Raw genomic sequence first — 26,091 nt, 5'->3', positions numbered from 1 at the left:
AATTTATGTACACCAAGAAAATACCGCATGGCTCTATTTTGCACAGCCTCACATTTAGTAAAAGTATGGTTATAATGCGTTATAGTGATAGGCATCAAATAAAGTGTTACCGTTGGGTTTAATTCTATGTGATTCAACTGTTTAAACACTTTCAGCACCCGGTTACTCGCTCCGCTGTGGGCAAAATTAAAATGCCGGGTCACAGGTTAGCCCAGATTCCTTCCATTTGTATTTCATACCATGTTAATGTGCTTTCCTCTTCTTCTCTTCTTTTTCAGATTATTAGAATAAAATTATTATTATTATTATGAATGAATGATGATGATGATTATTGTTGTTGTTGTATCATTACTTGTTTATTATTATTTATTATTTTTATGCTTCTTTCTTCTTGCTGTATGCCTTCTGTCTCTGTGGAAAAATGTCCAAAGTATGAGAAGCGTGATGACGAAAACTATCACACAGCGGGTATTTTTTTCTAAACAGGAAATTGACCTGGGGGCCTGCAGCATGTCAGCTGTCTTGTTCTGTCAGTGACATCATGTCTATACGCAACCTGAGTATTATGTAAATGTGTCATCTCATATCATTCTCATTGTGTGTTGTCTGTACTTTCCAAGATATTAAGATAATTGCTGAACAGATTGTTCCATTGTTTTTATATTTAGATCACAAAATGTTTAGACCCAAAATGTCAATTGTGTAAACTGCGTTTTCACTGGAACGTTCCTCCTGAGACTTGGGCGGAAACTGTGGAGGTGGTAATAGTGGAGGTGAAGAGGTGGGGGCGTTTCATTCCTACAATGGACAGGATATATATCGGACACAGAGCTGAGAGTTGATCACAGCAGGGAGGAACAAAGACAAACTGCATCATCGTCACCTCTTCACTGCCAGCACCATGAAGATTTCTTGCTTGACTTTGGGGCTTCTGCTGCTGCTCTCTGTCTGCGATGCCATGCGTGAGTGCTCTCTGTTCCTTATCATCATCATCACATCTTTGCTCAGAGGTGTTATGTATTGACTTCTTCTATTGATCTTTCACAGCCAGAGCACTGCGATTTGAGACAAATCCTGGAAACTGCTGCTTCGGCTTTCATGAGAAACCATTACCATCAAACCGTGTAGCCAGTATAACCAAGACCCACAAACTCTGCCGGAAGCAGGGATTCATGTAAGTCTTCTACTGAATCTTTCTTGTGCCTTAATTAAATAATCAATAGAACAATACGCAGCCTTTGACTTTCAGCTTTCATCACAAGACCACAGCGTTAAAAACTTGAGCAATAGAAGGTGGATGTTATATTTATTATTTTTATTGTTTTTTTCAGAATCCAGACTGTTAAAGGGAAGAAGATTTGCTGCAGTTCGACACCATGGGCTGAAGACATGTACAACACGTTTCATGGCGATAAAGGCAGCGGACAGCAGCACTGAGGATCTTATTACTTATTGTCTAATACCTAAATGGATGCCTGCTTTTGCACACTTGAATGTATACATACAAAATCTTTGTATTCAAATAAAATGCTTGTACAGTAACAAACTCTGTTGGTGGCTGTGTGTGTCTTCTGAGCACAAGTTGCGGGTGATGTACTGTCACTCAGGGTTACAATTTCTACCTTTAACAAATGATCAAACATGGAATAATCAAAGACTATCGAATTTAATTTTTAACCAGTCATGTCAAGGTTAGTACACCATGTCAAAGTGTGGTATACTAGGAAACAAAAGTATTATAGAATAATAAACCTATATGGTTAAGGTTGCAGAGCAGACACAAGAACTCTGTTCATAGTTTGATCTTTTGCCATTCAGAGAGGACAGCCAGTCTTTAACTTACCACCACAAGAGGTTGCAACTCAACAACTTCCTTCCTTGTCAAGTCCTGAAGAGTGTGTTACATAGTGCTGCTTTGAATCATGCACGAGACTTGCTGGTAATCGATGTGCTGTTGGTGAGGTTTCAGTTTCTGTGTTGTGTCCTATTTGTATTGTACGAATGCAGTGGTGTCAATTATGTGGAATATGATTAATAAAACTCTACTTTTTTAATATTTTGCTCTCTATTACGAGTGGAGAAAGAGTATTGATACTAGTCTTTAGTGGTGCTTGTGAAGCAATCAAATGATCTGCAGCAGTCCCAGCAGTGATCTTCTGCACAGTGACACCGCAAACTGTTTTCTTGTTGTGATAAAATCAGTGAGGTTTCTTTGCAAGCCAAGGCGACTCAGCTCCTCGGTGACATGCTGTTAATCTCACACGATATATTTCCTATGCTCTGTATTTTCCTTTTACCTCAACATCAGCAAAACCTCTATCTGCTCCGATAGCACCAAGTATTGCTGTTCTAATCAACCACATGCGAAAACTTGCATGTGTGGCTTCACGGATCACTTCACGTGATCAGGCAGACAACAGGAACTGCAAAATTCTGATCTTAGATTATAAGTGTGATTAGATTATAGAGATATGATCAGTTTACAGTACATTTATCACGTACAGACACAATCAAGCTCATGTTTTATGGCCTACACATTTATCATGTACAAAATACAGGGATTTAAAGCTTTATGCATGCAGTATGTTTATTTAACATACTGCATAACATACTGCATGTTTATTTAATTAAACAATATTTCAAGAAAGAGAGCACATACTTTTAGCATTGGTGAATTTTGACAATTTAAAAAGCAGCCATCCTGACCAACAAACTGCACAGTAATACATATAGACAGACTCACATGACAGAGAAACAGTGTTTTATATACCATTAGACATAGTATTTTAGTTACTGTAAGTTACGAGGTAAATGCCACAATACTGCAAAAGAGCTATGTGTTGGTGTTACAGCTGGTGTTAGAGATTGTGTTAACAGTGATGGTGTTTTCTTCCTGAGTGAGACTTGCCATGTTGTGCCCGTGTGAAAAGTGTTTTGTTGGTGAGAAAGAGTTTTGGGGGTGAGAGTAATTGTTCAGCTGTGTTGGCAATGCAGACTGCGAAGAGTTTTGAAAAAGTAGCGTCAGTATTAAAGCAGACGTAAGCAGAATGTTTGTGTTAATATAAATCTTAAATAGTTATATCTTCCGACAGCAATCACTTACATAGAGTGTTTGGTCTGAAACACGGGTCTGTCAGTCACTCTCTGCTCTGCTGTAAGCCAAGGAGAAAACTTTCCTTGTATCCTACAACCGTTATCCAATGAGGAGAGAGAACGGCATAAAGGGGCGGTCCTCTCTGTGTGTGCAGCCAAGGGATGCGCGTGGATGTGGTGACGTAGGGACGAGGGCGGGGGCTACTAACTCCATCGGCTGACAGGAAGTTAGCCAAAACCACCGGATCGCTTACTTCTGCTTTAACCAATGCTTGTTGGCAAACTGAAAAACCTGGAACTGGAATTATTGTTTTCTAGGACAATGAGCTACATCAATATTCATATAATAATAATAATCATAATAATAATCATAATAGATGGAGTATAAAAATCATAAACATCATTAAAGACAAAACATTGTGGGGAAAAAAACAAAAAACAATCAAGACAGTGTCCAGTTATAGATTGTATGCGAGTTTGAACAGGTGAGTTTTGAGCTGTGACTTGAAGGTTGTGATGGTATCTGACTGTCTTATGTGTGTGTGTGTGTGTGTGTGTGTGTGTGGGGGGGGGGTGTTCCAGAGCCTGGGCGCTGAACAGCTGAATGATCGGGCACCCATGGTACTGAGGTGTGATGTGGGGATGGTTAGTAGTCCAGCAGAGGGAGCAGAGGGAGCGGGGGGGGGGGAGTGTATTCTTGAAGGAGGTGGCAGAGGACGTAAGTGGGGGTGTGTGAATGAGAGGGTGTTGTCCAGGATGACGCCGAGGCTCTTGATTTGGGAGGAGAAGGGTACAGGGAATCCTTCGATGATGATGGGTGGAGCCGGGGTGTGTTGTGATTTGGTGATGGTGGATTTGGAGCCGATGAGCAGGGCCTCAGTTTTATAGAGTGCCGAAGCGGAAGCAGGAAGTAACGGCCCCATGGGTCCTCAACTCGGAAAAAGTCTCCATACAAGTGAACGAGAGTCCAAGTTTTATTTCGTGATCCGTTTGAATTGTGCCATGAGAAAAAAAAAAGTCCTCTACCTGTTTAAAACATCACGTTTGTTGTAAAACTTTTGTAGAATAAAATTCAGAAGAATCCGTAACCAGAAAGACTACAGGTCGCGTAGGTGACGTCACACACCAAATGCTGCCCTTTCCCGTGTCAGTTGGTGACGTATTTTTTGTGGGACACCAGATTTGTAGTCCGTAGAGCGGTTGTCACACAAAATACATTCTTCTGTTGCCGTTTTACAACAAACTGCTGATTTCTCGGCATGAAACGTGATGTTTTAAACAGGTAGAGGACATATTTTTTTCTCATGACACAATTCAATCGGATCACGAAATAAAACTTTGACTCCCGCTCATTTACATGGAGACTTTTTCCGAGTTGAGGACCCATGGAACCGTTACTTGCTGCTTCCACTTCGGCACTCTATAGCTGTTGAGTTTCAGGAAGTTCTTGCTCATCCAGCTCCGGATGTTGTCAAGGCTGGTGAGGAGGGAGGTGGGAGGGATGGCAGCGGTGGGTTTAGAGGAGATGTAGACCTGTGTGTCATCAGCGTAGCAATGAAAATGGACCCCATGGTGACGGAGGAGTGTGCCCAGGGGGAGGAGGGTAGATGGTGAAGAGAAGTGGACCCAAGACTGACTCCTGAGGAACACCCAGTGAAACACCCGAACACCCAGACTTGTGGTTCCTTAGTTGCACGAATTGTTGACGGTCAGTGAGGTAGGATGTGAACCAGGAGAGTGCAGCACCACTGATCCCAATAATAATAATCTTTATTATGGACTCGAAAAAGTGGTCCACTCTCATACACATATACACTTAACATACAAGACAAAACAAAGCAGACAAACAACCAAACAAATAATATAAAATACAGTAATTTGTCACTGTTAGTTTAAAAGAAACAATGCAAACCATTGTGCCAGTGCTTACGAAGCCTGGATGTAAACCTATATCCCATCATGGGGCAGGTTAATTAGGCCTTAATAATGCAACAACATCAGCTTGCGCAACAATGCCGGACATGTTGGTACATTAGAAGATACAAATAACTGGCTGGCACTGTGCCACCTAGGAACACGTAGCAACAACCTCATGGCGTCATTATAAGCCACTTTTAGCCTCTGCATACTTTTCACTCTGTAGGAAGACCAGAGTTGAGCTGTATATAAGGGGGTGATAGGCCCTGAACAGTGCACAAACGTCAACAGAACATACAGAAAATTTTCGTAACAGCATATTGGCCTGTGCATATATTTTACAGCACTGATGATGGATGTCACTGTCATCTCTGAGATCATCAGAAAAGACATGGCCAAGATATTTTAGTTCCTTCGTCATTTCTAAGGATTCACCAGAGAGATAAAAAGTAGGAAAGGACGATTTCCTGTCCTCCCTAGATCTCACTACCATGGCCTTACTTTTTTTAGCGTTATAGTTAATGTCAAATTCTCTGCCATATTGTGTACAATGTCAGCCAGGCGGTCCAGGAGCAGAGGGTGGGAGATGGTGTTGAATGCTGCACTGAGATGGAGGAGGATGAGAATGGTGAGTAGTCCAGAGTCGGCTGCACGGAGGAGGTCGCTGGTGGTTTTGACTAGGGCTGTTTCAGTGCTGTGTTTAGGATGGAAGCCGGATTGGAAAGGTTCATGGAGATTGTTTGTGTCGAGGTGGGACTGTATTTGTGCGGCAACCACCCTTTCAAGTGTTTTGGAGATGAAAGGGAGGTTGGAGATGGGCCGGTAGTGGTTAGGGTCAGCTGGGTCAGCACCGGGTTTTTTCAGGATAGGTGTGATGGCAGCCAGTTTGAGAGTGGGGGGTACAGTGCCAGTAGTGAGGGAGGAGTTAATTATGTTGGTGATCATGGGGGAGATGGACGGCAGACATGCTTTGACAAGGGAGGTGGGAAAAGGATCGAGCTGACAGGTGGTGGTTTTGGCTTTATATTATGGATGAGTTCTGCAATGGTGTGTTCTGGTGTTGATGTTAGAGCTGAAGAAGTCCAGGGACGCAGTGCACAGGAGGCTGAGGTAAGTGGCTGACTGTTGAGAATATATACACGTACATATAGAGATTCATACAGTTCAGAATCTTTTGCCAATTGAAGAGCTCATTTTCACCAGTTTATAGGCTTGACTTATGTTGGAAGTGTATTAGATGCCTTCATAATGTGGCGAGGGCTTAGTGTCAAACAATATTAAAGGGGGGGGGGGTACTAGGTATGTGCCTATTCCCACTAAGCTGGGGTGCAACACAACACAAAAACACTACAAAAACATGCACTAAAGGTGCCCCAGTGCCTACTTGCATGCAATGGGAGTGAGGTCTTCACCACAGTGCCTAGCCTCCCAGCTGATGACACCCAGGCCGCACTGAAAATCAAAGAAAGAGACCAAATGGAACTCTCTGCAACAGAAAACAAAAGAAAGTTAACAGAACCAACAACCCAATTGATAAACAATATCTCCAACTGAATGATTCAACAGAAAAGGACCATGAAAACAAATCAAAACTACAAGAAAGCAAAAATGACCAAATAAACAAAAGAGTTAAAGGCCAAAAGAAACCACTGGTCCAAAAGAAAAGAGGAAAATAAACCAAAGTAAACCTAACCAAAACAAAATAGAACAGAACAGCAGCAGGGGATCCTATAAAACAAAAGACACAAATTAATAAAGGGAAAACAACTGAAACTCAAATGAATTAAAAAGTGGGGACCCTACTCACCACCCTGGGAGGCAACCACATTGACATTTGTAATTTTATTTGATCATATCTTGAATGTATTGGCAACGTATAGAGGTTGAACAAGACTGGTGTGGTTTTAGTATATGATTCGATCACTCCTCCTCAAACTTCCTGTTACCTAATATGGCAACTAAACCTTTCTGAATAAGCAGACTGTATAAGATGCAGAAAGACAGTCAGTGATCACTAGAACATCATCAGCTCCACACTGAAGACATCATGAGGATCTTTACTGGGGGAATGATGCTGATGCTGCTGATCACTGTTCAGCACTGCACTGCCATGCGTAAGTCTGTATCTGCTTGGAAAGAAGTGTTTTTTAATGTTCACTGTTCAAGCTCTAGGATGTTACTAATTACAAATCCATAGTAGACTTCAAATGGTGTGTAACTGTACAGACTGTTGAACCTGATATATTCATAACACTATTCCAGCAGAGGTACAGTCGGTCAAAATTGTGAAATACATTTCTATAGATTATGAAGAAAACTGAAATGTACTCATTTTAATGTACACATGGATTTATGACTTACTTGATAGATAGTTTTGCTATTACAGTACAGTATAGCTTAATCATAAATCTTTATTTTAACACGGCACAGTGGTGCCAGGAAGTTACTGCTTGAGAGGAGAATAACACTAAAAGATCCATGTTTGTTTGTTTGTTTATTATTATGATTATTATTATATCATAATTCATTTATTTTTTCATTTTATTTATTTATTTGCAGTGCATGGACCAAACGCGATGTCACCTGCAGCATGCTGCTTTCGATTCTATCCCAAAAAGATACAAACATCCCGCATTATGTCCATCACCAAAACTCACAACAGATGCTCCGAAAAGGCCTTTGTGTGAGTCTGAGCTTCTCTCTAACGAAAGACACACACACACGCACACACGCACACACACACACACACACACACACACACACACACACACACACACACACACGCACACACACACACACACGCACACACACACGCACACACATGCACACACTCGTCACTAAACTAAAACAAAACATTAGGGCTGACAAGTTCTATACAAGTCGTCAATTCTGAATACTGACTGAGTTTCTTCTCTCTCTGTCTCTCTGCAGAGTCACCACTCCCTCTGGAAAGATTTGTGTGAGCCAGTCCCTGGAGTGGGCCATGACGGCTTTCAACCAACAGCAAGTCTCCCTGAATCCGCCTTTGAATGAGTGAAAGCCCTCACCAACCTCTGCCTAACATGAACAACCAGCATTTTATTTTCATTTTTGCATTAGTCATTTTTATGCAACTTGTTAACCATTTTATGATAATTCCCACAGTTGCTTGATCTCTCTGACTTTTAATCATTAAAGCTTCACTTCATAAAACAGACTGAGTTTCTGTTCCTTCTCACAGTAGATGTAAATGCCACATCACTGCAAAAGAGCTACTGTGTTGGTGTTACAGATGGTGTTAGAGATAAAAAAAAACAAACAAACAAAAAAAAAACAACAACTGTTATTTAGTGCACTGAAGTGTTAGGATATTTACAACAAAATACTGATTTATCTGAAAACAAAACATTCAAACTGAGAAGAGATGTTGTGATGCTCTTTGTTGTTAGTATTTTCAGTCATTTTTAGTTCAGTCAATGTGTTATCAGTGATGGTGTTTTCTTCCTGAATGAGACATGCCAGTGTTGAGCCCCTATGAATAGCTGATTTTGAAATAAGTTGAAGTGTTTTGTTGGTGAGAGAGAGTTTGGGGGGTGAGAGTAACTGTTTAGCTTAGTTGGCAATGCAGACTGCGAAGAGTTTTGAAAAAAAAAGCGTCAGTATTAACCAATGCTTGTTGGCAAACTGAAATTTTTTTAAATTTTTGCTTGAGCTGCTACATCATTATTCATATATGAAGATTTGGTAACACTTTACAATAAGGGTCCCTTAATTAATGTTAGTTAGTACATTATTAAGCATTAATATATAAACTAATGTGTTAATTATGCTGAGTAATGCATACATATAATTACATTATTCAACTTTTAAATGTATTTACTAACTCTGAGTAGTAAACATTAATTAACTGCTCACTAATAGGCTACATTAATTAATGTGTTTCCTAATCCTTATAATAATGAGTGTTAATATATCTGTAAACAGTTAATTCATGCTTAATAATGTACTAACTAACGTTATTTAAGGGACCCTTATTGTAAAGTGTTACAGAAGATTCATACAGTTCAGAATCTGTTTAAAGCATTTCCTTCCATGTATGTTGGGCCTATATGTTTCCTTAATAAAATAGTTATAGCCTTGCCTTATACTGGAAGTGTATTAGATGCCTTTAATGATATTTAGTTTGAAGATCCTGAGTGCTGCCACAATATATGAAGTGGTTTTGTTATTTTATGATAATTTCCACAGTTGCTTGCTTGTTCTCTCTGACTTTTAATCATTAAAGCTTCACTTCATAAAACAGAGTTTTCATTTTTTTTCCGAGTTGGTGTGTCCTTCTCACAGTAGATGTAGCTCACTACAGCGCTGCTGATCTTTACTTCATCCCACACTCAGACCTTTGTGGGGTGCTGTAGAGAGATATATAATGAGAACGGAAAGAGGACCACAACAAAACGCTTTGAAGTGTCTGAAAGGTGCAATAAAGATCAGCGTGGTTCTTATCAATATACCCATCACAAACAGGAAACAAGTGTCACAGCCCCCCTTTGTCTCTTTTATTTTTTCAATTTCCACCTTTATGACTTTGAAATGTACACAGATGACAGGTGTGCACGTGCCCTTCCTGGTGTGCACGAATACTGTAATCAGCATCAGATGGAGGGTGTGGGGTGTGTCATCCACTGACTTTGTCCTGCGTTTCAGCAACCCCACATATTGCAAGGTGTGTTCATAGTGCACAATTCAAAAGGATTCAACAGGTACCAAATTCTCAATGCTGGTAACTCTCGGGATGAAACCCTCCCTTATTATGCAAGGGAGTAAGTTTTTTGATTTTTTATTATTATTTTTTTTTTTTTACAGAACTGGATTTTCAACAAAAATTCTCAGTGTTTTTTTTGGCCATGACTCTCTCTGCCATGCTGAGGGCTCTGGGATTTCAAGGTAAAATAAAAGTTTGTTTTCCACACAGTTGTAGCTCACAGACAGCCATTACCGGTACATAGGTCCTTATCCCTCACTCCTCACGTTTGAAGAGCTTAATTCGAGCACCATGAGGAGATTAGAAACGCTACCTCTGTGCACAGGGTAAAAGTAATTATGAGGGAGCATAGATGGACCAAGATGAAAAAAAATGACGTGATAAATTTCCTCCAACTCATTTCAAAATGGTTTCGTGTTGTGACAAAAGAAGGTTGTTGCCTACAAGTCATACTTTACCTTTTGGTTTTTGAGAAGGAAACCTTGCTGAAGAAACAGACTTTGACCCTACATTGTGTCTGCCCTTCTCATGTCAGATTGCAGATTTTTTTTTTTTACAGAGAGACAATATTTCATCAACCAATGTATGATGAAATGCAAAAATTGAGTACAAATATAAATGTACTGAGGGAGTGTCACTGCCAGATTATTTTGATGATCCTGATCTATTTCCCCTCATTGATCCCATCTCATTATATTGGACGATGTGTTATTATAGGCAGCCGACCATCCTGAAGTGGTGAGAATCTTGACACAATTACAGGCATCATAAAAATATGATTGTGATGTTTCTGAGTCAGAATGTTTTCTACATTAGCTCACTATCTTGCAATCTTTTTTATTCTTGCTGTTGTGTTGTGTTGTGATGTATTGTGTGTACTTTGTTATTGTTGTTGTTTGAAAGGCTGCTTGCACTTTATTCTTGCTGTTGTGTTGTGTTGTGTTGTATTGTGTGTACTTTGTTGTTGTTTGAAAGGCTGCTTGTGTGATGATCTTTTTATATTTGTATGTGCTTCTGTGTTAGATTCATGTTTTCTGTTCCTGCCCAGGGACTGCAGATGAAATTTAGCTGGCAGCTAATTCTGGTTCGGCTGAGAGCCGTGCACTGTCCCTGTTAAATAAACGATTAAATAAACAAATAAAGGTAGATACAGTCGCACCATTGGCTTGAACAGTAACTGTAGCAACACATGCTTTCTCTAGTGTCTAAAACTTAATTTTTTTATTAATCCACTTGATAGACCTACTTTTTGCAACTGTGCTTCATGAAAAGTGCCTCTCTAGGCTCACCATTTAAGTTTGCATACAGTGGGTAGATGAGAAATGCATTCAGATAAACGGCTGAAAAGCTCTGCTGAAACTTTACTTTTTTTTTTTCAATTTAGATATTCTCACCAAGCCCCCCTGATTTTAAGTTTAGCTTGACCTTGTCTTTGTAATGGAGAGGAAAAGAACTGTACAGGTTTTGAAAAGTGTTTTCTACCTTCACCTGGGGTCAGGGGTCATTTCATACTCTTGTGGTAACTGTGTGTGTTGTTGGCTGTAAAATACCTCGTTCGACCACTAGTTGTCCCCGTTGGCAAAGTGTTTAACTCTGTTTCTTCATCAGGCTCTTAAAATTTGTGTTGAAAAAACACTTTTTTTTCTTTACTCCTTTTGAGTCTGTAACTTTTCAGAGCTCTGACTCTCTAGCAAAACAGATTCAAAGGCCCTGACAACCCTGGGGGCTGATTTCCTCTTTAAGGCCTGTATGTAGGCTTTTGCCTTTAATTGCAGTTGAGAGAGACAAGAAATGGGGAGGCAGAGAGGGGGAAGGACATGCAGCAAACGGCCACCAGTCAGGATCTGATCGCTGTCTGCTCTACCTACTGAGCTAAACGACATCTCATGTAGGCCAATCTAAAAATGCATCTATTAGGGTCAAGAGATAACTGTAACTGTCATTGTGATTGACCAAAGCCTGCATATCGCGAAGATTGGCCTGAAATTGAACCAGAGGTCATCGGTCATCATTGGTACATATTTCTTTAACCCCTTGATCTCGGATCTCTCTACTCCAGGATTTGTGATGGTATGAATGGGTGATATTCAGGGAGGTGGGACTGATGGGATAGGATAGGATAGGATAGAATGGGATAGGATAGGATATGATGGGTCCGAGGGAACTGGAGTTAATCATTTGTTATGGAACCATTGTTTGTGATGACTGTTGCTCCTATTTGTTTCTGTGCTGTTTGTTGGTGGCAGCAGCAGAGAGACACGCTTCTCTGTAGCAGCTCAGCAACATCAGCTGCCACACACAACACAGGGAGTCTGTTCTTGGTAAAAAGATTCAGAGTGTATCTCTCTTTTGTTTTGTAAGTAAAGTAAATATTTTTTTTTTTACATATACTTACTTAAATGTTATTTTCATTATTAATTAATTTCTCATTCAACATAACTAAAATCTCCACATGTGGCCGAAATGAAAATATACATACATCACTATCTATACTTTTTCATGCCTGTGTCATATTCAGATTCAATATGTTAATTTTATGGGATATTGCTGGTGTCTCTGCCTATTTTTGCCAGAGTGGTGTTAGACAGTGTGTCTCTATGCCAATCTATGCTGACACTTCTGGTTTACATCACTGACCACACTGTCCTAGTCTGATGCACTGTGGTGCAGGACTTCCCTTTACATTGAAATGAGTCATTCTGTTCTCAGAAGTCCCATCACACCATGATGCTGCTACCAACATGCACCACTGTAGTTCTTCATAAAGTAGTAAATAGCTCTGAAAACATATCTTGACTATTGTGGCTTTTGTATAACTTCAGATGTGTGTCGATATCTGTAAGAGTGAATCTTAAAAAAGAGGACCTGCACTCGGTTTTAAAGCATAACCTTGTCAACTTTATTTTATTAACCATGTACAGAAGAGAAGCAGAAAACAGTGTACATATATAAAAAAAGAAAATATTACAAAAAATCCACCTAAACTTAAATCTTAACTTGGTGTTATTGGAAGGGCGAGTGGTTCACAAGCACTTGAAAGAAAAATTCACTTCTTTTTTTTTTTTAACTCATAGGACAACAGAATCTCTTTTCTCTGGACTTAAAGAGAAAATCTAGCATAATGGATTAGTCCTGAGAAGGTGTACTCATTGGCATAGATGTATACAATATACTGTATATGTGTGTGTATAAATGTATGGACATGTATTCATGAGGAGTTTTTGATAATAGGTTCTGTTCAGAGTACAAGTTCTGTTGTTAGTCCTGGCAGAAAATATTCTGAAAAAATAAGAAAACTCAAGAACAAAAGGCCACTGAGCAGCCTCTGCTATGTACACAATATACGGATTTCCTTCTTGAACAAATCCAAACAGGCAATATTTACGCTGAAGGTTTCAGGTTTGTCCCTTTAGCATTTTGCTGTCAATGCAGGCAGTCTGAAAAACTATACTAAAATAACAATGAATCTATGAGTTATTTAAGAAAACTACAAGGGAAGGAGTCACTCTTCAACCGTGCATATAATATTATTAATATCATCATCATCATCATCATATGAAAATAAAACATGACTACTCTTGGAAAGGTTTATTGAAGGATGCCACTTTTCTGGCTGTGTATTGGCTCAGACCTGGACTTGATGGGAAAGTGAAGGGTTTGTTGTGGAATGATGTAAAGTTACACTTTTTTTTAACCTTCTCCAAACAGCTGCACTTGATGGGGATCCAGGGAAGAAAAAAGAAAGATTTAATCCATTGTTTTTGATGATCTGTCCCTTTGGTCACAAACATGTGGACATGAGGGTTCAGGTCTATGACAACACCCATCACTTACATCACGATATAAAACATCTTTGTCACACTGTCACCTGTTAAGTTGTAGACACCGACGAGGCTTTTGCATATCGTCTACTCAAAAAAAAGGGAAATACACACTGCAATAACAATATTCTGCTGTTGTTAGACAAGATGCTCACCATCTCCTCCTCTCTCCTCCTGCGTTGCTGAGATCAGCATCTACCACTTTCATGAAACACACCTGCTCATACACTGCACTGTAGATCCGGTCTAAACCCTGCCCAGGCTCAACACCTTTTCAAAAGAGGATTTGTTTTAAAAACCTTTACAAACAGTTTGTGATCCTAAAATTGAATTGACAAATGATTACCTGTTAACTATTTAATGTCCTCTGAATGGTCTTTATGTAAAGGTGAGGCAGGAGTCGACGGTACAAAGACATTTTCAAGTGGTTCTGTTTACTTTCTTCAAAAGATGCATTTGTTTTAGGACGATGAACTCCTTATGGGACAATAAGCTCTGTAAGCACACATACTGTTTTACAGTAATAGTATTTGTACCATTGACTACACTTATCAAGCTCCTCACCTTCATTAAGTCAGAATAAATGACCTGCCAGGGGGAAGCAAAGGCCCAGTGTGGGGAAACTACAAACTAGGTGGAATAGCTACAGTGTCTGAGTAGCATAAGCAACGTTCCTGCTCGGCTAGTGTGTCGCTAATTGTGTGTTACTAATTAACTACCTGTTAATGACCTGTCTGAGAAGACAGGCTGATTTCACAGAGTCACTTTTTAGTGTGACCTGGCCTTATTTCTTTATTCCACGTGACTTCATCCTCCAAAGCTGCCACCTGGTTCCCTTCACTCACATACACTCTCCCTTCTCCTGACACTCACACAGACACAGCTCTTATGACCGAGTGTCAAAGCGTTAACACTTGTGTTACAATTTTGAGAACGATAAAAAAAAAAAAGAGCATTGAGGAAGGAGACGGTATGTCTATCTGCATATCTACCAATATCTAGAGAACATACGACGACTACATGTGTACAAATGGCTATGCATGGTCCCTGCCATGTGTTTACTCAGCACTGTGCGCTCAGAGGAACTCGGGCTTCTCCTCTTTGTCAGGAAATATAGGAAAATAGATTTTCACAAACACATGCATTCCTCAAGAAAATGAAAAAAAAAAAAGTCTCAACAAACACAGTAAGACCCTGCAGAGAGACAAGCACGTGGGCGTCTGCATGTGTCGACATGGCTGAACGGTGGCGTCCATGTCACATGTGGTGCAAGTTAAATGTAACACAGGGGAATGTTATGGAATGGGTTGAGGGTTTTATCTTATTTGTGTGTGTTTGTGTGTGTTCGTGTGTGTGTGTGTGTGTTCTGAGGGCCACAGTAGACGTGAGCTTCAGGGAAGATGAGGAAAAAATGAGTTTGTGTTAAACTGAAGGAACAGGTTGTGTCGCTCTTCAGAAGATTTTTCCTTTCTTCTTGTTCTTTTCCATCGTCCTGTGTGAGAAACAAGAGTGTAAAAAAAAACATTACTTCATTATCATCATTACCACAACAGAGAGGAATGAAATATCATTCTATTGTTAAGTCATCTAAAGCCAATGGGATATTTATTATACATAAAAGCAATAAAAGTGAAAAACCAACTAACACGGGCAAACATTCTTTATATTCACTGTAAGGTTCCTGTATGAATGAAGTGGAGATTTTGTTATTGTTGTAACTGGTAACCTTTAGATGCCAGTGAAGGTAACAGATTCTGTAACTGCATGGTTCAAATAGGTAACAAGTGTTAGCATCCTGTCAAACATCAGATGAACAGATCCAGTGTTTGGTGGGTTGAGGGGCGGCTGATCACTCAGCTACTTAAAAGTGGGAGCGTCACTAACTTGGAGGCGTCCAGCTTCTGCTGCTCCAGGATTCTCTGCTGGGCCTCCCAGTTGATCTTCTCGTCCTCAAACACTCGTCTCTTCTCCTCCAGCTCTTTGTACTGGGCCTCCAGGTTCCTTTTCATCTGCTCGTGGCGTCGCTCCAGCTGAGGGCGACAATGTTTTATATGTTCAGTCTCAAACATTCAGCTTGTGTGCTGAAGTTGGCTGCACATGGACCCTGAAAAATACTGGTTGGCTGAAGCAAAAAACATTTAACTTGAGGTCTACAGCATGAGAAGAGCTTTCAACCACAATCCACTGTCTTCATCTGCATACGTCTACAGTCAAACTGGTGAAGAAGAAAGGTGCATTTTTATTAACTACACAGATAACCAGAGCTCCAGACTATTTAAATCAGCCTCAGATCAGGCCTTTACCTTCAGGTTAGATTTGATTAAAACCTACATCATAGAACCAGGTTAAAACACTACTGAAAATATAGTAGTTTGAGTAAAAATCAGCTTTTAAGTCTTGATTCCAGTACTCTAATGGTGCTACCTGAAAAAACAAAGAAACAAAAACATGGACACACTGATCCTCAAAACTTACCTCGGCCTCTGAATCCTTCAGTTTCTGCTTCTTCTCCTTCACCTTCATTTCAAAGACTTGCTCCATCTCTGCCTCCATCTTCTTCATCTTCATCACATGCTCCCTGCGCTCCTCCTCCATCTGCGCCAGTGGACTCCTGATGACCAGGGAAATCATTTTTTTTTACAAAAACAAAACAAAACAAAACAATATAGCGTTCATTTTCATATAGACAAAGGATTATGAAATCATATAAATGTGACGTTATTAGAAATGTCACGATTACTTGGTTTCACAATTAATCGCGGTATTAAACGCCACAATTAATTTATCGCTAAATTCCTAAATACCGTCACTTTCCAAAAAAGATTATGTCAGAACCATCATGTGCGCCAAAGTAAAGGTGAGTGCACAGATACTGGTCCAGTTACCTAATGTAACACTGAATCGGTAGGAATTTAAAAGTTTGCACGTCATTTGTAATTAAAAAAAAAGATTAAAATAAACTTAAACACTTGGTAAAGATGACAATTAATTCCCCTGGGGAATGTAATTGGTCCTTTATTAATAGATACTTAAAATATTTTGTGTAAATAAATAGCTTCGTAATTATTTAGACTATATTTGATTTTACATAATACATAGTGTTGGGAAATTAATAATTGCATAATAATTGTGATAATTGTAATAACGTGATTATTTCTCTGACAATCGTACCAAGAAAATCTATAATCGTGACATCCCTAGACATTATCCAAATCCAAAGTGAAAAATAAAGGAGAGATCGAATATAAAAATAAATAAATGAGTGAATGAACAATGAAATAATATCAAATGAAAATTAAGTGCAGATTTTACATTTTGAGCCTAGAACCACCTGCTCCTCTCAGGCGACATCTCAGTTTATTCCTGACCTTACAGAGTACGAACTATCAGTGTGAAATTTGGTCAGAATTGCTGTGTGAAATCTTGAGTTAAGACTAAAACTGTTTTGTGAGGTCACCGTGACCTTTGACCTTCAACCACCAAAGTTTGTCCTTGAGTCAGAGTGAATATTTGTGTCCTCACAAAGTTCTGGAGGCATTGCTTTCACCAGACCAAACCAGTGTTCTGTGAGGTCACTGGCTGTCGCTGGTACTTGGACATCTATTTTTTTTATTTGTTTTATTATCATTTTTTATATCTTTACATTACGTGTTATTACTTAAGCCCAAGCCTGAAAGAGAGAGAGAGGGGAGCTGGATGAACTCAATCCTCTACAGGAGCAAGGAGCTGAGGATGTACAGATATAGATAGATGACAAGGCCAAGTGGACTGGGGACAGTGGTCATCAGAAGTGGACGTGAGACAGAAAACACTAAATTGCAGGGTTTTCCCCAGTAGCACCACCAGCTGTGGGGCTTTCTCTGGTGAGGTGATGTATGGGCATTTCCCATTTGGTAGAAAAGTTCAATTTAGTTTCACTTTATTGTCCCCTGGGGGATATGTAGTTTGGAAGTCTGAGCACTTCCTGCTGGATCATTTCCCCTCCAAGCAGAGGAGCAGCAGCTATACACTGAACTACACAGCAGCAACACCAACCAAAGAGGTGACACAGGCGGAAACTGTCTCGATTAGCTCAACAATGACTGAATGTCCTCCAAGAGTTTTTTTTTTTGACGATTAGAAATCTCAAAGGTGACGTCAGTTCTTAAATTTAACACTGTTTCCTGATTCCAGACTCTACTTTAAACCACAGGAAATCCGCTGCAGACTGGCCTTGTTTCACTTCAGAAATGTTTTGTTCTCTTCAGAAACATGAGGGGCATGGTGGTTAAAGGGATAGTTCACCCAAAATTCAAATTTCACTCATTATCTACTCACCTTCATGTCACCTAAGAGCTGTGAGAAATTTCAGAGTCCAGAGTCCTCCTTCTCTGAGTTACGGGGGGGTCCGCGCAGCAGTATTTGTCCATATAATGGTTGTGAATGGATACCAACTTTCTTCGTCCAAAAAGACACACCAAAAAACATCCAAATACCTCTATACTGCTCGTCTGTAATGTCCCTCTTGTATTGAAGCCCCGACATGAGAAATTGTTCCGAAAAAAATTAAATAAGTCTATATTTTAAGCTTGTTTGTAGCGGAAGCTCCCATTGTCTCAGTTCTCTGCTCTTCCTGTGTCAGTGCACTGACCGGCGGAACAATTTCTCATGTCGGGGCTTCAATACAAGAGGGTTATTTCATACGAGCAGTATGGAGGTATTTGGATGTTTTTTGGTGTGTCTTTTTGGATGAAGAAAAGTGGTATCCATTGACAACCATTATATGGACAAATACTGCTATGCAGACCCCCCCCGTAACTCAGAGAAGGCACGGAGGACCCTGAAACTTCTCACAGCTCTTAGTCGACATGAGGGTGAGTAGCTAATGAGTGAAATTTGAATTTTGGGTGAACTATCCCTTTAAAGCCGGCATTACTAGAACAGTGTCACCTGGTGGTGGTCCAGGTCAGCCGGCTGGGCCCTGAGTCTCTCCAGCTGAGACTTTTACTGTAGCAACAAGATGGACTGGAGTGTTTCAACGTCTAAAAGATCTGTGTCATCTGATTAATGAGCGAGGCCGTACTTAGTGAGCTGTCCCTTGGTCTTGGAAGTGTCCACTCCGTTACAGGTGACGGCAGCCAGCTTCTTACTGCGGTAATTCTCGTAGTGGACATTGTTGGTGACATCCTTCAGGTCCTGCATGTGTGTCCTGTGGAAAAGAAAAGAAATGAATCACGGAATTCAGAACAAAACTAAACCTACCAATGCATTTGACAAGATTAGCTTCATTCACCTTATTTATTAGTTTAAAAATCTATCAATAGTTTATTCAACACAGTAGCAGTAACCAGGAGATGGTGAATGACTAAATATCAAAATACCACATTGTAGATCTAACTTTGGACAATCAGCTTCCTCTGAATCACACCACCTCCTCAGATCAAACCAACCACAGATATACATTTTCCTTCCTTTATTTCAAAGGTTAACTACAGCTACAAGTAAACAAGAGCTGTATTCACTTATAGCCACTTGTATCTGTTGTTAATTGCCTTTGACTCTTTACCTGCTTGTTGAACTGTTGGTGGTATCTAATCTAATTGTAGGGTATTATCAACTCAAATCAAAGTTTTTTGTATCATCTGTGTTTAGCCCTGTGTTTTTCAACCTTGGGGTCGGGACCCCACGTCGGGTCGCATGGAATTCAAATGGGGTCGCCTGAAATGTCTAGTAATTGATTAAAAGAAATTACTGATAAAAGCATTTTTTCAACTATTCTTTTTAAAATTATGATTAATAACACCACACACAATCTTAAACAACTGTATTCTATATTTTCACTTTCTCAAATATAAATTTGAGTTCAAATGAAATGCAGCATATGAAAATATCTGAGCTGGCATATCTTGATTGACGGCTGCGATCACGAGACTGCACATGATCGCAGGGTCGCCAGAAATTTGGGATGTCAAAATGGGATCATGAACCAAAAAAGGTTGGGAACCACTGGTTTAGCCGGTCTTTCCAGCCATCCTATTCACTGGTCTGACTTTATTATTTTATTTTGATTCCTCTTATTAGTTTCACATGTCTTGCTTTTATTGAACCTTTGATGTATTATTGATTGCATTTTATTCCAACTTAAAGGGATAGTTCACCCAAAATTCAAATTTCACTCATTATCTACTCACCGACTCGTCGACTAAGAGCTGTGAGAATTTTCAGAGTCCTCCGTTCCTTCTCTGAGTTACGGGGGGGTCCGCGCAGCAGTTTTTGTCCATATAATAGTTGTCAATGGATACCAACTTTCTTTGTCCAAAAAGACACACCAAAAAACATCCAAATACCTCCATACTGCTCGTCTGTAATGTCCGTCTTGTATTGAAGCCCCGACATGAGAAATTGTTCCGCCGGTCAGTGCAAATCAGACACTGGGAGCTTCCGCTACAAACAAGCTTAAAATATAGACTTATTTCATTTTTTCCGGAACAATTTCTCATGTCGGGGCTTCAATACAAGAGGGACATTACAGACGAGCAGCATTGAGGTATTTGGATGTTTTTTGGTGTGTCTTTTTGGACGAAGAAAGTTGGTATCCATTGACAACCATTATATGGACAAATACTGCTGCGCGGAGCCCCCGTAACTCAGAGAAGGAACGGAGGACTCTGAAAATTCTCACAGCTCTTAGTTGACATGAGGGTGAGTAGATAATGAGTGAAATTTGAATTTTGGGTGAACTATCACTTTAAATGCATTTGATTAACTGTTTGCTTGTTTGTGGTTTCAACCTACTTGATAATTCAGGCTTTATGCAGCACATTGTGTTTTTACTGGGAATGATATGTGCCACAGCAATAAAATATTTCACGCTCAACAAAAACTGTTTCATTCATCACAGGATTTTAAATGTTAAAGTTTGTGTGAATGTCTCTCACCTGATCAACATGTTGCGCAGCACGGTGAAGTCGCAGTGTTCCCCGTTCTCCACTGAAACACACAGGGAGAGAGAGGAGAACAGAGAGGGAGGAAGGAGGAGAGACACGAAGATACCACAAGTTATTACACACCACCACTCCTCATAAGAATCATCAGAGCAATGGTCAACTGGTCTGAGGAGAAACTGAACTAGAAACGAACTGCAAGCATCGATATCTGAGCATCTACAGAGGTTTGTCCACACATCACAACAGAGCTTCACAGGTGCTAAAATAACTGAAATCAACTCTGAGTAAATGTCTGTCAGTATGCTGTGGTTGTTGTCAGGCTATGTGTTCACATACAGAGGCAGTCCCAGTAGTAACACTGTGTTACTGTGTTTGTGGTGAGTAAAATCAACTCAACAGTAGTGTGTGTTATTTACATAGTAAAACATATAATAGTCAAATCAGACAAACAGCATAAGTTAAACGCAACCAAGTAAAAATCAATGTTACTAGTCTCAAAAGGAACACACATATCACACTACATAATGTTAAGTTCATTCATTCATTCATTAGAGGAGGGGGATGCTGAGAGCGAGGGACTTTCAGTGTTTAAAGCAACAGAATAAAAAAGGCAGACGACACTATCAGCTGGAGCAGCACATGAACAGAGACAAGCAGCAAAGGGAACGAGACGTCAGGCCATGATCACATAGGATGGTTTTCGCATGATGCACTAAAACTTCACACCATTTTCTAAGACATGTTTGTACCTTACGGTAAGAAAATATGAATTTCCAAGAGTCAAGTCTTAATCTTGGGAGTAAATTCATAATATTTCAAAAAAAAAAAAAAAAAAAAGTACTGTGGGAATAAAGTTGTAATTTTTGGATACAGTACGTGTTGTTTTGAAGAAGAAATACGAGAAGCTTTAAAACAAAGAACATGAAGCCTCCTGTGAAGTTCTGCATCAGTACAGGTTTCATAAATAAGGAGATACTTCATCTTTTACCTCATCAACATCAAAACAACTTTGCATATTCATTTCTTGTAAAATAACAACTTTCTTCTGCCCTTAATGTGGTCCTAGTACTTGAACAGACTGTGGATCCAAAACTGTGTTTGTGCAGTGACCTTGACCTTTGTCATCAGGTTCTGTAAATGTACTTTTGAATACATTTCTAAAATCAAGTAAAAAATCTGACTTTAAAACTTTCACTTGTATTGGTGTGATATCTGAGCAGGAGATTATGCACTGTGACTCAAGTCATGGAGCTGTGGACTTTGTCCAGTTCTGGCTTCAGCCATTGGCCAACGTGAGCCAGTGGTCCTACTCGACCAAATAAGGCTGTAGCAGTAGAACCAATGTAGCAGTGCACTGAAACAGGTAAATGTAGTGTTATTGCTAAGAAACTGTGGCAGGAAGGGATTCAACAGCAGCAGACAGGACATCTGCAGAGGAGAGGAGCGACACCAACAGTCATATCACTTCATCTTGTATTTCTCAGAGCTGGATGTGTAAAACAGTTGCTGCTACAGAAGCAACATGTACGAGGCCCATGGGATTGAAAAGTAAAATTACGGCCATAAAACCACAGAGATCTGATCCACTTCATAATGAAAAGCTTTAAAGGGATACGCCAACATTTTTTTATTTGTGTCTTGCCTCATTCCCGAGTCCATGACAAACAGATAGACACCATCCTTTCGACTGTGCGTGCAGTAACAAGGGAGATAGAGCCCGTATCGCCCGTAATTAGCTTAGCTCAAACGCTGGAAGTGTATCAGTGTTAGCCTGCCTCCACCTAAAGTCATCAGAGACACTCTTCGGCAACTCTAAATGGAAACCGGCGGGCCGATCTTCGTCTCAGAGCTGACAAAACTCTCCAGTAAGGCATCTTGAGCGGTCAAATGCCGGTAACAGGACCAGATCGGTCAAAACGGAGGGTTCAAGCAAAGACAGTTTATTTTGGTTCAAGCTAGCTACATCAAGGGTAGGTTAGCTTCCTATTTCAAAGTAAAGGCACAAATTCTATCGTCATGGTTTTCTGTACTATGTAAAGGGCAACGGGTGTTTTATTTTGTGAAAGGAGCCGAAATTGCGTTGGTCACAACGGCTAGCTTGAGTAGCGCCAAATTCGTCGAAAAAAAATTGTAAACAGCTGGTATTTAGACAAATTAACGACACACTGCTGATCTAAACAGCTACTTCTCACCTAAAAATGTTTGAAATGTCGATAAAGTGATATATTTACAGAGTTTAGAGCTAAAATGAAATCAGCTTCTGACCGCTGATTTCGGCTTGGGTAGGAGGCAGGCTAACACTACCTATACACTTCCAGCGTTTGAGCTAAGCTAATTACGGGCGATATGGGCTCTATCTCCCTTGTTACTGCACACACAGTCGAAAGGATGGTGTCTATCTGCTTGTCATGGACTCGGGAGTGAGGCAAGACACGAAAAAAATGTTAGCGTATCCCTTTAATGCAGCTTTAAATAAGATATAATTAGCTCAGTACTGCTGAGTCTTCATCTAACCTCAGTGGCTAATATGTTGCAGCCAACAGGATCCAACAGGATCTTAGTGCATATTTTACACAAGCTGCTGTTTGCCACTCGACTACGATGAGAGTGATACACAACGAGAATGACAATCGTTGAGGCTCACAGCTGAGTTTGTGCACTGAAGCAGGGGAAAAAACACTCCTATCTGATCACAGCCCGTAACTGTTGGATCCACAGACGCCACATAGTTAAAACAAACAGGAGGTCTTGGTCGGACAACAGTAAACACAACCAGTCTTCTTCAACATTGCACAGTTAGATGATTGTGAGTCCTCATCTCAACAACAAAGACACGGTTACACGGTCAGATGGGATTTTGGTAAAAAAAAAAAAAAAAAAGGACTGATAATCTCTTGTAATGGATGTGTGTGGTGGATCTCAACCTCCTCTTCATCATCAAATACGTAGCTCCCATTGGTTAGCCTTCCCCGAATGGCAGTCAATCGTCATCAGGGGAGCGAATAAGGAGGACACCTTACCATTGATGAAACTTAAGAAGTCCCGCCCCTTGGCATCCCAAGCCAGCCATTCACCTCCTGTCTCTTCTAGAGGGGGCAGCTCTGACGGAGGGGGGGAGGGGTATGGTTTTTCAGTTACTGTCTGTGCCCAGCGGAGGGGGAGGGGCTAAATCTGGGTCTGGAGCAGCTGGGTATATTATGGCTCAGACCTGGCCCGGTTTGGACCCGGAACCAATCCCATGTTCAGCCCAGATTTGGCCCGGATCAACACCATTGCCTGCATGTGTCCAAGCTAACTGGCTTAAGAGGCTTGTAGAGGGAGTGTGGTTATTGGAGGGGGAGTTATATGAGGATCTATGCATGACCAGCTGTGGACAGTCTCAATGAGGGAACAAGTGGAGGACCTACGTGAGGGTCAAGGATCATGGGAAAAATAAAAAGGGTCACAGCTAACTGTAAATATCTTATTTGTTGATGAACGGCAGAAAAAACCTGATGCATACTTCAGTTTCATGCGTTTAATCCACATCACTTCAGTTTGTGTCTGTCAATCAGCGAGATCTGGACATTAGAGTCTCCATTCATCAGGTGTTTTGAGCCGGAGAGCCTGATCTACCAGCAGAGTTTATTTAGGCCATGATGATGATGAACTGCATTGGTTTGATGAATCAAGAGCAAACAACTGTTTATTTGAAACATGCAACAAGTGTGTATTAAGTATGCAGGAGTTCTTGTGCAAACACCATTAAAATACTTAAATTAAAATTCCAGCTATGCTAATGAGTGAGAATTCATGATACCAAGCCCATGTTATCTTGATGACTTAAATGAGCTGCTACATGCCCTTCTTGAAAAACGCTCACTCACCATTAACTGCTCATGAACCTATAAGCAATGTGTTAGGATGGTGGATCCCAGTCCTTGGTCCGGTGATACCATGAGTCTTACACACCCTTCTCACCTTGCACCAACACAACTAATTCAACTCAAACATGACACGGTGAGCTGAATAGTGTGGTAGAGCACGGCTGAGATAAACCGGCACTGCTTCAGGTCATAGCACAGGAGCAAAGAAGGGGACCACCGTATTAGAGTGATGTTTCTACTGCAGCAGGAGCTTCAGCACCAAACAGGCTCTAGTTCTCTCCATGACTATTCACAGCATCAGACCTGGGACAAAACAACCAAGTGTATGAGAGCTTGAACCTCGTGAGAACACCAGACTGACGGGAAATTTAGAGATACACGTCGAGCGAATGCTGTCAAATGCACCTTTGGGGGATAGTTTTCGTTTATTACAACCATGGTCTTGTTTTTGCAGTTTCAGTTCTTATACTTAAAGGGATAGTTCACCCAAAATTAAAATTTCACTCATTATCTACTCACCCTCATGTCGACTAAGAGCTGTGAGAAGTTTCAGAGTCCTCCGTTCCTTCTCTGAGTTACGGGGCGGTCCACGCAGCAGTATTTGTCCATATAATGGTTGTGAATGGATACCAACTTTCTTCGTCCAAAAAGACACACTAAAAAACATCCAAATACCTCCATACTGCTCGTCTGTAATGTCCCTCTTGTATTGAAGCCCCGACATGAGAAATTGTTCCGAAAAAAATTAAATAAGTCTATATTTTAAGCTTGTTTGTAGCGGAAGCTCCCAGTGTCTCAGTTCACTGCTCTTCCTGTGTCAGTGCAAATCTCGTGTGATTTGCACTGACCGGCGGAACAATTTCTCATGTCGGGGCTTCAATACCAGAGTGACATTACAGACGAGCAGTATGGAGGTATTTGGATGTTTTTTGGTGTGTCTTTTTGGACGAAGAAAGTTGGTATCCATTGACAACCATTATATGGACAAATACTGCTGGACGGACCCCCCCGTAACTCAGAGAAGGCACGGAGGACTCTGAAAATTCTCACAGCTCTTAGTCGACATGAGGGTGAGTAGATAATAGGGCTGGGACGATATGCTTTTCTCCCGATTCGATTCTTCTACAATTTTTTGGATGGCGATTCGATTGAAATTGCGATTCTACGATATTGCAGATTTTCTCGATTTTTTTGTCTGCATTTTTAACATTTATCTGCACACAAATACTGTAGGAGCCTATAAATTAACATACTCCATTATAAAGTGAACTTAAACCCTTGGTCATTAAGCCTGGACTCTCTGTATGTAAAATGCACAATATTAAAAATAATTTTTTTAAAAATCCCCCCAAAAATCGATTTTTGAAAAAAAAATCGATTTAAAAATCGTCAAAAAAGATATCGCGATATCTATGTGAATCGATTTTTTCTCCCACCCCTAGTAGATAATGAGTGAAATTTGAATTTTGGGTGAACTATCCCTTTAACAAACATTATCTCCTGTGTAATTGCTGAGATCTGGGACCACAGTCACCACAATGTTTAATGAAGCAACAAAAAGGAGCAGCCACACAACCATACAAGTTTCAAACAAACACCCCAGTTGGCAAAACCTGTTTGACGCACTGCTTGCTGTAGTTGTAGTTGTTGAAGTTCTAGTAGGTCATTATTAGCAACACTACTGACATACGCCAAAACAGAATTGTTAGATGTCTGCCTCCTCTACT

The 26,091-nt window shown here is 40.3% G+C and overlaps 2 protein-coding genes and 1 long non-coding RNA gene across 8 annotated transcripts in view; 2 read left to right on the top strand and 1 right to left on the bottom strand.

Annotated features, from left to right (window-relative positions):
- The first annotated feature begins 790 nt into the window (after nt 1-790).
- LOC146985349 (uncharacterized) lies at nt 791-1,546 on the top strand. The gene is made up of 3 exons (XR_015036054.1): nt 791-962; nt 1,048-1,174; nt 1,332-1,546. It is a non-coding gene; the product is annotated as an uncharacterized LOC146985349 (long non-coding RNA).
- Nucleotides 1,547-7,003: 5,457 nt separating this feature from the next.
- On the top strand, nt 7,004-8,054 carry LOC146985348 (C-C motif chemokine 13-like). Its single transcript, XM_085780545.1, has 3 exons — nt 7,004-7,124; nt 7,570-7,693; nt 7,942-8,054. The coding sequence occupies exons 1-3, from the start codon at nt 7,058-7,060 to the stop codon at nt 8,045-8,047; spliced, it is 297 nt and encodes a 98-aa protein (XP_085636671.1). The 5' UTR covers nt 7,004-7,057; the 3' UTR covers nt 8,048-8,054.
- A 4,747-nt stretch (nt 8,055-12,801) lies between these two features.
- Nucleotides 12,802-26,091, bottom strand: part of LOC146985345 (septin-7-like) — a 125,353-nt gene continuing 112,063 nt past the window's right edge. For all 6 annotated transcript variants that reach the window (XM_085778271.1, XM_085778273.1, XM_085778269.1 and 3 more), the window contains 5 exons: nt 20,490-20,541; nt 18,635-18,760; nt 16,048-16,183; nt 15,457-15,602; nt 12,802-15,064 (listed from right to left, as the gene is read on the bottom strand). In XM_085778271.1, coding sequence (XP_085634397.1) covers nt 15,025-15,064; nt 15,457-15,602; nt 16,048-16,183; nt 18,635-18,760; nt 20,490-20,541 — 500 coding nt within the window. In that variant the 3' untranslated portion in view covers nt 12,802-15,024. The remainder of the gene's footprint in view (nt 15,065-15,456; nt 15,603-16,047; nt 16,184-18,634; nt 18,761-20,489; nt 20,542-26,091) is intronic.

This window comes from Trachurus japonicus, chromosome 6 (genome assembly GCF_045865225.1).
Source record: "Trachurus japonicus isolate A0001 chromosome 6, Traja_1.0".
Lineage (NCBI taxonomy): Eukaryota > Metazoa > Chordata > Actinopteri > Carangiformes > Carangidae > Trachurus > Trachurus japonicus.
The sequence above is the reverse complement of the archived record's forward strand: the minus strand, read 5'-3'. Positions and strand labels throughout refer to the sequence as shown.

Excerpts from the sequence above, each read along its gene's own strand:
- LOC146985348 (XM_085780545.1), top strand. The coding sequence starts at position 7,058 with ATGAGGATCTTTACTGGGGGAATGATGCTGATGCTGCTGATCACTGTT. Across the intron at positions 7,125-7,569 it reads TCAGCACTGCACTGCCATGC|TGCATGGACCAAACGCGATG; the intron begins GTAAGTCTGTAT and ends ATTTATTTGCAG. Across the intron at positions 7,694-7,941 it reads TGCTCCGAAAAGGCCTTTGT|AGTCACCACTCCCTCTGGAA; the intron begins GTGAGTCTGAGC and ends GTCTCTCTGCAG.